The sequence below is a fragment of the Pezoporus wallicus genome, unplaced genomic scaffold (assembly GCF_028554395.1).
Source record: "Pezoporus wallicus isolate ANWC-B61680 ecotype Strahan unplaced genomic scaffold, APGP_CSIRO_Pwel_v1 contig_14121, whole genome shotgun sequence".
Lineage (NCBI taxonomy): Eukaryota > Metazoa > Chordata > Aves > Psittaciformes > Psittacidae > Pezoporus > Pezoporus wallicus.
The window spans coordinates 1-11633 of NW_026640573.1; the positions used below are offsets into that span (position 1 = coordinate 1).

Below are 11633 nucleotides of genomic sequence, written 5' to 3' on the forward strand. Positions count from 1 at the left end.
ACCCCCACCCCCACCCACATCCACCCCCACCCCCACCCCCACCCCCACCCCCATCCCCACCCCACCCCCACCCCCACCCCCCCCCATCCCCTCCCCCACCCCCACCCCACCCCCATCCCCACCCCCACCCCCACCCCCACCCCCATCCCATCCCCACCCCCCCCCCCCCTACCCATCCCCACCCATCCCCATCCCGACCCACATCCCCATCCCTATTCCAATCCCATCCCCATGCCATCCCCATCCTATTCCAATCCCTCATTCCCTCATTCCCATCCCCATCCCATCCCCATTCCCATCTCCATCCCTATTCCAATCCCTATGCCTATCCTATTCCCCCATTCCCATCCCCAGTCCCATTCCCCCATTCCCATCCCCATTCCCCCATTCCCATTCCCCATTCCCATTCCTTCATCCCCATTCCCATTCTCCCATCCCCATCCCCATCCCTATTCCAATCCAAATGCCATTCCCATTCCCCCATTCCCATTCCCATCCCCATTCCCATTCCCCCATTCCCATCCCCATTCCCATTCCCCCATTCGACCATTCGCATTCCCCCATCCCCATTCCCCCATTCCCATTCCCCATTCCCATTCCCATTCCTTCATCCCCATTCCCATTCCCCCATCCCCATCCCCATCCCTATTCCAGTCCAAATGCCATTCCCATTCCCCCCCCATTCCCATCCCCATTCCCATTCCCCCATTCCCATCCCCATTCCCATTCCCCCTTTTGACCCTTCGCATTCCCCGATCACCTTTCCCCCATTCCCATTCCCCATTCCCATTCCCATTCCTTCATCCCCATTCCCATTCCCCCATCCCCCTCCCCATCCCTATTCCAGTCCAAATGCCATTCCCATTCCCCCATTCCCATCCCCATTCCCATTCCGATCCCATTCCCATTCCCCCATTCGACCATTCGCCATTCCCCCATCCCCATCATCCGCATCCCATCCTGTCCCATCCCCACCCCATCCCCACCCCATCCCCATCATCCCCACCCCATCCCCACCCCCCCCCCCACCCCACCCCCATCCCCACCCCATCCCCACCCCATCCCCATCCCCACCCCATCCCCATCATCCCCACCCCATCCCCATCATCCCCATCATCCCCACCCCATCCCCATCATCCCCACCCCATCCCCACCCCATCCCCATCATCCCCACCCCATCCCCACCCCATCCCCACCCCATCCCCATCATCCCCACCCCATCCCCATCATCCCCACCCCATCCCCATCATCCCCACCCCATCCCCACCCCACCCCATCCCAACCCCATCATCCCCACCCCATCCCCACCCCATCCCCACCCCATCCCCACCCCATCCCCACCCCATCCCCACCCAACCCCACCCCATCCGCACCCCATTCCCATTCCAGGTCCCCCACAACATCAACTTCCGGGAGCGGAAGCCCAAGCCCTCCAAGAAGAAGCCGGAGGCTCCCGGGGTTCCCGAGGAGCCGGGGGGCCCGCGCGCCCGCGTCGCTCGCTTCCGCTACTTCGAGGACATCTACGGCTACTCCGGGGTGAGGGAACGGCCATGGGGGGCAATGGGGGGCAATGGGTGGCAATGGAGATCAATGGGTGTCAATGGGTGGCAACGGAGATCAATGGGTGTCAATGGGGTCAATGGAGATCAATGGGTGTCAATGGGTGGCAACGGAGATCAATGGGGATCAATGGGTGGCAACGGAGATCAATGGGGATCAATGGGTGGCAACGGAGATCAATGGGTGTCAATGGGTGGCAACGGAGATCAATGGGTGTCAATGGGTGGCAACGGAGATCAATGGGTGTCAATGGGTGGCAACGGAGATCAATGGGTGTCAATGGGTGGCAACGGAGATCAATGGGTGTCAGTGGGGATCAATGGGGGCAAGAGAGATCAATGGGTGTCAATGGGTGGCAATGGAGATCAATGGGTGTCTGGTGGCAGCGGAGATCAATGGGTGTCAATGGGTGGCAACGGAGATCAATGGGGATCAATGGGTAGCAACGGAGATCAATGGGTGTCAGTGAGTGGCAGCGGAGATCAGTGGGTGTCAATGGGGATCAATAGGGGCAACGGAGATCAATGGGTGTCAGTGGGGGCAACAGAGATCAATGGGTGTCAATGGGTGGCAAGGGAAATCAATGGGTGTCAATGGGTGGCAACGGAGATCAGTGGGTGTCAATGGGGGCAACGGAGGTCAATGGGTGTCAATGGGTGGCAACGGAGATCAATGCGTGTCAATGGGGGGCAACGGAGATCAATGGGGATCAATGGGTGGCAACGGAGATCAATGGGTGTGAATGGGTGGCAACGGAGATCAATGGGTGTCAATGGGGTCAATGGAGATCAATGGGTGTCAATGGGGTCAATGGAGATCAATGGGTGGCAACGGAGATCAATGGGGATCAATGGGTGGCAACGGAGATCAATGGGTGTTAATGGGGATCAATAGGGGCAACGGAGATCAATGGGTGTCAGTGGGGATCAATGGGTGGCAACGGAGATCAATGGGTGTCAATGGGTGGCAACGGAGATCAATGGGGATCAATGGGTGGCAACGCAGATCAATGGGGATCAATGGGTGGCAACGGAGATCAATGGGGATCAATGGGTGGCAATGGAGATCAATGGGTGTTAATGGGTGGCAACGGAGATCAATGGGTGTCAATGGGGTCAATGGAGATCAATGGGTGTCAATGGGGTCAATGGAGATCAATGGGTGTCAATGGGTGGCAACGGAGATCAATGGGGATCAATGGGTGGCAACGGAGATCAATGGGTGTCAATGGGTGGCAACGGAGATCAATGGGGATCAATGGGTGGCAACGGAGATCAATGGGTGTCAATGGGTGGCAACGGAGATCAATGGGTGTCAATGGGTGGCAACGGAGATCAATGGGGATCAATGGGTGGCAACGGAGATCAATGGGTGGCAATGGGTGGCAACGGAGATCAATGGGTGTCAATGGGTGGCAACGGAGATCAATGGGTGTCAAATGGGTGGCAACGGAGATCAATGGGGATCAATGGGTGGCAACAGAGATCAATGGGTGGCAATGGGTGGCAACGGAGATCAGTGGGGGTCAATGGGTGGCAACGGAGATCAATGGGTGTCAATGGGTGGCAACGGAGATCAATGGGTGTCAAATGGGTGGCAACGGAGATCAGTGGGTGTCAATGGGTGGCAACGGCGATTAATGGGTGGCAATGGGTGGCAACAGAGATCAGTGGGTGTCAGTGGGTGGCAACGGAGATCAATGGGTGGCAATGGGTGGCAACGGAGATCAATGGGTGTCAATGGGTGGCAACGGAGATCAATGGGGATCAATGGGTGGCAACGGAGATCAATGGGTGTCAATGGGTGGCAACGGAGATCAATGGGTGTCAATGGGTGGCAACGGAGATCAATGGGTGTCAATGGGTGGCAACGGAGATCAATGGGTGTCAATGGGGATCAATGGGGGCAACGGAGATCAATGGGTGTCAATGGGTGGCAACGGAGATCAGCGGGTGTCAATGGGTGGCAACGGAGATCAATGGGTGTCAATGGGGATCAATGGGGGCAACGGAGATCAGTGGGTGTCAATGGGTGGCAACAGAGATCAGTGGGTGTCAATGGGTGGCAACGGAGATCAATGGGTGTCAATGGGTGGCAACGGAGATCAATGGGTGTCAATGGGGATCAATGGGGGCAATGGAGATCAGTGGGTGTCAATGGGGATCAGTGGGCTTCAATGGGTGTCAATGGGGGCAATGGAGATCAGTGGGTGTCAATGGGTGGCAACGGAGATCAGTGGGTGTCAATGGGTGGCAACGGAGATCAATGGGTGTCAATGGGGATCAATGGGGGCAACGGAGATCAGTGGGTGGCAATGGGTGGCAATGGAGATCAGTGGGTGTCAGTGGGTGGCAACGGAGATCAGTGGGTGTCAATGGGTGGCAACGGAGATCAATGGGTGTCAATGGGGATCAATGGGGGCAATGGAGATCAATGGGTGTCAATGGGGATCAATGGGGGGAACAGAGATCAATGGGTGTCAGTGGGGGCAATGGAGATCAATGGGTGTCAATGGGGATCAATGGGGGGCAACAGAGATCAATGGGTGTCAATGGTGTCAATGGAGATCAATGGGTATCCGTGGGTGTCAGTGGGGGCAGTGAGGATCAATGGGTAGCAATAGGTGTCAATGGGTGTCAACGTAGATCAGTGGGTGTCAGTGGGGGCAGTGGAGATCAGTGGGTGTCAGTGGGGGCAGTGGGGATCAGTGGGTGTCAATGGGTAGCAATAGGTGTCAATGGGTGTCAACAGAGATCAATGGGTGTCAGTGGGGGCAATGGAGATCAAAGAGCATCAATGGGTGTCAGTGGGGGCAATGGAGATCAATGGGTGTCAATGGGTGTCAGTGGGGGCAGTGAGGCTCAATGGGTAGCAATAGGTGTCAGTGGGTGTCAACAGAGGTCAATGGGGGGCAATGGGGGCAGTGGAGATCAATGAGCATCAATGGGTGTCAGTGGGGACAGTGAGGCTCAATGGGTGTCAATGGGTCGCAGTAGGTGTCAGTGGAGGTCAGTGGGGCAGTGGGTGTCAATGGGGGTCAATGGCCGTCAGTCGGGGTCAATGGGAGTCAGTCGGGGTCAATGGGTGGCAATGGGGGTCAATGGGCGTCAATCGTCAATGGGTGGCAGTGGGGGTCAATGGGTGGCAATGGGGGTCAATGGGAGCCAATGGGGGTCAATGGGAGTCAGTCGGGGTCAGTGGGTGGCAATGGGGGTCAATGGGAGACAATCGGGGTCAATGGGTGGCAATGGGGGTCAATGAGTGGCAATGGGGGGTCAATGGGAGTCAAACGGGGTCAATGGGGGTCAATGGGAGTCAATCTGGGTCAATGGGTGGCAGTGGGGGTCAGTGGGAGTCAGTGGGTGTCAATGGGGCCAATAGGGTGCAATGGGGATCAATGGGGCCAATGGGGATCAATGGGCAATTGAGGGCAATGGCTGTCAACAGGGATCAGTGGGTGGCAATGGGTGTCAATGGGTGTCAGCGGAGGTCAATGGGCATCAGTGGGTGTCAGTGGGGCCAATGGGGCTCAATGGGGGGCAATGGGGCTCAATGGGAGTCAGTCGGGGTCAATGGGGATCAGTGGGGGGCGATGGAAGGCGATGGGTGTCAATGGAGATCAGTGGGGTTCAGTGGGTGGCAATGGGGGCAATGGGGAGCAATAGGGTCAATGGGTGGCAATGGGGATCAATGGGGGGCAATGGGGAGCAATGGGGATCAATAGGGTCAGTGGGTGGCAATGGGGATCAATGGGGGGCAATGGGGATCAATGGGGAGCAATGGGGATCAATAGGGTCAGTGGGTGGCAATGGGGATCAATGGGGGCAAAGGGGAACAAGTGGGAGCAAAGGGCATCAATAGGGTCCGAGGTTGGCAATGGGGATCAATGGGGGCAATGGGGATCAATGGGGGCAATGGGGATGGGGGGCAATGGGGAGCAATGGGGATCAATAGGGTCAGTGGGTGGCAATGGGGATCAATGGGGGGCAATGGGGATCAATGGGGAGCAATGGGGATCAATAGGGTCAGTGGGTGGCAATGGGGATCAATGGGGGCAATGGGGAGCAATGGGGAGCAATGGGGATCAATAGGGTCAGTGGGTGGCAATGGGGATCAATGGGGGCAATGGGGATCAATGGGGGGCAATGGGGATCAATGGGGAGCAATGGGGATCAATAGGGTCAGTGGGTGGCAATGGGGATCAATGGGGGCAATGGGGATCAATGGGGAGCAATGGGGATCAATAGGGTCAGTGGGTGGCAATGGGGATCAATGGGGGCAAAGGGGAGCAATGGGGAGCAATGGGGATCAATAGGGTCAGTGGGTGGCAATGGGGATCAATGGGGGCAATGGGGATCAATGGGGGGCAGTGGGTGGCAATGGGTGGCAACGGAGATCAGTGGGCATCAATGGGTGGCAATGGGGGCAATGGGGGTCAATGGGTCTCTATGGGTTTTATGGGTCTCTATGGGTCCCAATGGGTCTCTATGGGGCTCAATGGGGCTCAATGGGTTCTATGGGGCTCAATGGGCCTCTATAGGTTCTATGGGTCTCAATGGGTCTCTATGGGGCTCAGTGGGTCTCAATGGGTTCTATGGGTCTCTATGGGTCTCAATGGGTTCTATGGATCCCTATGGGTCTCAGTGGGTTCTATGGGTCTCAATGGGTTCTATGGGTCTCCATGGGTCTCTATGGGTCTCTATGGGTCTCAATGGGTTCTATGGGTTCTATGGGTCTCTATGGATCCCTATGGGTCTCAATGGGTTCTATGGGTCTCTATGGGTCTCCATGGGTCTCAATGGACCGCGCCGCCCCCCAGGTGTTCATCTGCGGCCCCTGTCCCCATTGGCTGCTGGTGACGAGCCGGGGGGCGCTGCGCCTGCACCCCATGACCATCGATGGCGCCGTCGAGTCCTTCGCCCCCTTCCACAACGTCAACTGCCCCAAGGGCTTCCTCTACTTCAACCGGCAGGTATGGGGCTGGGGGGGGCTATGGGGCTGGGGGGGTCTATGGGGCTGGGGGGGTCTATGGGGCTGGGGGGGGTCTATGGGGCAGGGGGGGTCTATGGGGCTGGGGGGGGTCTATGGGGCAGGGGGGGTCTATGGGGCTGGGGGGGGAATGGGGGGGTCTATGGGGCTGGGGGGGGCTATGGGGCAGGGGGGGTCTATGGGGCTGGGGGGGTCTATGGGGCTGGGGGGGGTCTATGGGGCTGGGGGGAGTCTATTGGGGTGGGGGGGTCTATGGGGCAGGGGGGGTCTATGGGGCTGGGGGGGGTCTATGGGGCTGGGGGGGTCTATGGGGCTGGGGGGGTGCCATTGGGTGCTGTGTGGGTGCCATGGGTGCTGTGTGGGTGCCCATTGGGTGCTGTGTGGGTGCCATGGGCGCCCATTGGGTGATGTGTGGGTGCCATGGGCACCCATTGGGTGCTGTGTGGGTGCCCATTGGGTGCTGTGTGGGTGCTATGGGTGCTGTGTGGGTGCCCATTGGGTGCTGTGTGGGTGCCATGGGTGCTGTGTGGGTGCCCATTGGGTGCTGTGTGGGTGCTATGGGTGCTGTGTGGGTGCCCATTGGGTGCTGTGTTGGTGCCATGGGTGCTGTGTGGGCGCCCATTGGGTGCTGTGTGGGTGCTATGGGTGCTGTGTGGGTGCTGTGGGTGCTATGGGTGCTGTGTGGGTGCTGTGGGTGCTATGGGTGCTGTGTGGGTGCTGTGGGTGCCATGGGTGCTGTGTGAGTGCCATGGGCGCCCATTGGGTGCTGTGTGGGTGCCATGGGTGCCCATTGGGTGCTGTGTGGGTGCCATGGGTGCCCATTGGGTGCCATGGGCGCCCATTGGGTGCTGTGTGGGTGCCATGGGTGCCCATTGGGTGCCATGGGCGCCCATTGGGTGCTGTGTGGGTGCAGGGCGAGCTCCGCATCAGCGTCCTCCCCGCCTGCCTCTCGTACGACGCGCCCTGGCCCGTGCGCAAGATCCCGCTGCGCTGCACCGCGCACTACGTGGCCTATCATGTGGAGTCAAAGGTGGGGGGGCCTTCATCGTCATCCTCATCCTCATCCTCATCTTCATCCTCATCCTCATCTTCATCCTCATCCTCATCTTCATCATCCTCATCATCCTCATCTTCATCCTCATCTTCATCCTCATCCTCATCCTCTTCATCATCTTCATTCTCATCCTCATCTTCATCCTCATCTTCATCCTCATCTTCATCCTCATCCTCATCTTCATCATCCTCATCCTCATCATCTTCATCCTCATCTTCATCCTCATCTTCATCCTCATCCTCATCTTCATCCTCATCATCCTCATCATCTTCATCCTCATCCTCCTCATCCTCGTCCTCATCTTCATCCTCATCCTCATCCTCATCATCTTCATCCTCATCCTCATCATCTTCATCCTCATCCTCATCGTCCTCATCTTCATCTTCATCATCCTCATCTTCATCCTCATCCTCATCCTCATCATCCTCATCCTCATCTTCATCCTCATCCTCATCCTCATCTTCATCCTCATCCTTATCCTCATCCTCATCCTCATCCTCATCTTCATCCTCATCCTCATCCTCATCCTCATCTTCATCCTCATCCTCATCTTCATCATCCTCATCTTCATCCTCATCCTCATCATCCTCATCTTCATCCTCATCCTCATCATCCTCATCCTCCTCATCTTCATCCTCATCTTCATCATCCTCATCTTCATCCTCATCCTCATCTTCATCCTTCATCCTCATCCTCATCATCCTCATCCTCCTCATCTTCATCCTCATCTTCATCATCCTCATCTTCATCCTCATCCTCATCTTCATCCTTCATCCTCATCCTCATCATCCTCATCCTCATCCTTCATCCTCATCCTCATCATCCTCATCCTCATCTTCCTCATCTTTATCATCTTCATCCTCATCATCCTCCTCCTCATCCTTCATCCTCATCATCTTCATCTTCATCATCCTCATCCTCATCTTCATCCTCATCCTCATCCTCATCTTCCTCATCATCCTCCTCATCTTCATCCTCATCCTCATCTTCATCCTCCTCATCCTCATCCTCATCATCCTCATCTACATCCTCATCCTCATCTTCATCCTCATCTTCATCTTCATCCTCATCATCCTCCTCATCCTCATCCTTCATCCTCATCATCTTCATCATCCTCATCCTCATCTTCATCTTCCTCATCTTCATCTTCCTCATCATCCTCATCCTCATCCTTCATCCTCATCCTCATCCTCTTCATCATCTTCATCATCATCTTCATCGTCATCTTCATCTTCATCATCCTCCATCCTCATCATCATCCTCCTCATCTTCATCCTCATCTTCATCTTCATCATCCTCCTCATCTTCATCCCTCATCCTCATCCTCTTCCTCATCTTCATCCTCATCTTCACCCCCCCTTAGCTTCATCATCTTCATCCTCATATTCATCTTCATCCTCCATCCTCATCCTCATCTTCATCTTCATCCTCATCCTCATTTTCATCCTCATCCTCATCCTCATCTTCATCCTCATCCTCATCTTCATCCTCATCCTCATCCTCATCCTCATCCTCATCCTCATCTTTATCCTCATCCTCCATCCTCATCCTCATCTTCTTCATCTTCATCCTCATCTTCCTCATCTTCATCATCTTCATCTTCATCATCCTCCTCATCTTCACCCTCATCTTCAGCTCCTTCATCCCCTCCTCATCCTCCATTGTCTTCTCCTCCTCCATCTCCTCCTCCTCTTCCTCCTCATCCTCCTCATCCTCAGCTCCCCTCTCTCCCCCCCATCCCCTTTGTGCCCCCCCCATCCCCAGTGCCCCCCGTCCCCTCCACCCCCCCATCCCCATTGACCCCCCCATCCCCTCCATGCCCCCCCATCCCTTGTGACCCCCCATCCCCTGTGCCCCCCATCCCCTCTGTGCCCCCCCATCCCCAGTGCCCCCCGTCCCCTCCACCCCCCCATCCCCATTGCCCCCCCATCCCCATTGCCCCCCATCCCCCTCCATCCCCCCCATCCACCCCATCCCTCCCACCCCCAGTGCCCCCCCATCCCCTCCATGCCCCCCCAGTGCCCCCAAATCCCCACCATCCCCCCCTACCCCCCCACCCCCAGTGCCCCCCCACCCCAGTTCCCCCCCAGCCCCCCAATCCCCCCATCCCCATTGCCCCCCATCCCCTCCATGCCCCCCCCCAGTGCCCCCCCCAGTTCCCCCCACCCCCAATCCCCCCCATCTTTTGACCCCCCCATCCCCTCCATCCCCCATCCCCTCCATGCCCCCACCACTTCCCTCCCACCCCAGTTCCCCCCCCAGCCCCCCAATCCCCCCCATCCCCTTTGCCCCCCATCCCCTCCATGGCCCCCCCCAGTTCCCCCCCACCCCCCAATCCCTCCTATCCCCTGACCCCCCCCACACCCTCCATCCCCCCATCCCCTCCATGCCCCCCCACTTCCCCCCCACCCCAGTTCCCCCCCAGCCCCCCAATCCCCCCCACCCCCAGTGCCCCCCCATCCCCTCCACACCCCCCATCCCCAGTGCCCCCCATCCCCTCCATCCCCCATCCCCTCCATGGCCCCCCCCAGTTCCCCCCCACCCCCCAATCCCTCCTATCCCCTGACCCCCCCCACGCCCTCCATCCCCCATCCCCTCCATGCCCCCCCACTTCCCCCCCACCCCAGTTCCCCCCCAGCCCCCCAATCCCCCCATCCCCATTGCCCCCTATCCCCTCCATGCCCCCCCCCCCCCCCACCCCCCATTGCCCCCCCACTCACCTCTGCCCCCTTTGCCCCCCCCCAGGTGTACGCGGTGGCCACGAGCGTCATCAACCCCTGCACCCGCATCCCGCGCATGACGGGGGAGGAGAAGGAGTTCGAGAGCATCGAGCGTGGTGGGGACCCCCCCTTGGACCCCCCCTTTGGGACCCCCCCTTTGGGACCCCCCCCCTTTGGGACCCACCCTTTGTACCCCCCCTTTGGGACCCCCCTGTGGGACCCCCCTTTGGACCCCCCCCTTTGGACTCCCCCTTGGACCCCCCCTTGGACCCCCCCTTGTACGCCCCCCTTTGGACCCCCCTTTGGGACCCCCCCTTTGGACTCCCCCTTGGACCCCCCTTTGGACCCCCCCCTTGACCCCCCCTTTGGACCCCCTTTGGGATCCCCCCCCCCCCCCTTTGGGACCCCCCCCCTTTGGGACCCACCCTTTGTACCCCCCCTTTGGGACCCCCCTTTGGGACCCCCCCCAATACCCCCTTGGGACCCCCCTTTGGGACCCCCTTTGGGACCCCCCCCTTTGGGACCCCCCCCTTTGGGACCCCCCTTTGGGACCCCCCCTTTAGGACCCCCCCCTTTGGGACCCCCCTTTGGGACCCCCCCCCTTTGGGACCCCCTTTGGACCCCCCCCTTTGGACCCCCCCTTGGGACCCCCCCTTTGGGACCCCCCCTTTGGACCCCCCCCTTTGGGACCCCCCCCCTTTGGGACCCCCCCCTTTGGGACCCCCCTTTGGGACCCCCCCTTTGGGACCCCCCCCTTTGGGACCCCCCTTTGGGACCCCCTTTGGGACCCCCCTTTGTACCCCCCCTTTCCCCCCCCCCCCCTTGGGACCCCCCTTTGGACCCCCCCTTGGGACCCCCCCTTGGGGACCCCCCCTTTGGGACCCCCCCCTTTGGGACCCCCCCTTTGGGACCCCCTCTTGGGGACCCTCCTTTGGGACCCCCCCCCCCCTTTGGGACCCCCCTTTGGGACCCCCCCCTTGGGACCTCCCCATTGGGCTTTGGGACCCCCTTTTGTACCCCCCCCTTTGTACCCCCCTTTGGGACCCCCCCCCCTTTTGTACCCCCCCTTTGGGACCCCCCTTTTGGGACCCCCCCCTTTGTACCCCCTTTGTGCCCCATTTGTGCCCCCCCTTACCCCCTTTGCCCCCCCAGACGAGCGCTACGTGCACCCCCAGCAAGAGGCCTTCTCCATCCAGCTCATCTCGCCCGTGAGCTGGGAGACCATCCCCAACACCAGGTGAGCCCCAAAACACCCCAAAATCACCTCAAAATACCCCCAAAACACACCAAAACACACCAAAACACCCCAA

General features: G+C 59.0%; 1 protein-coding gene across 1 annotated transcript; it reads left to right on the top strand.

Moving 5' to 3' along the window:
• Positions 1 to 1389: 1389 nt before the first annotated feature.
• On the top strand, positions 1390 to 11560 carry LOC130604697 (cleavage and polyadenylation specificity factor subunit 1-like; the record flags this gene model as incomplete). The annotated part of the gene is made up of 5 exons (XM_057419430.1): positions 1390 to 1536; positions 6380 to 6532; positions 7463 to 7579; positions 10349 to 10439; positions 11476 to 11560. Coding segments are annotated over 5 exons (593 nt in total), but the record flags the coding sequence as incomplete, so codon positions are not given.
• Positions 11561 to 11633: the final 73 nt, after the last annotated feature.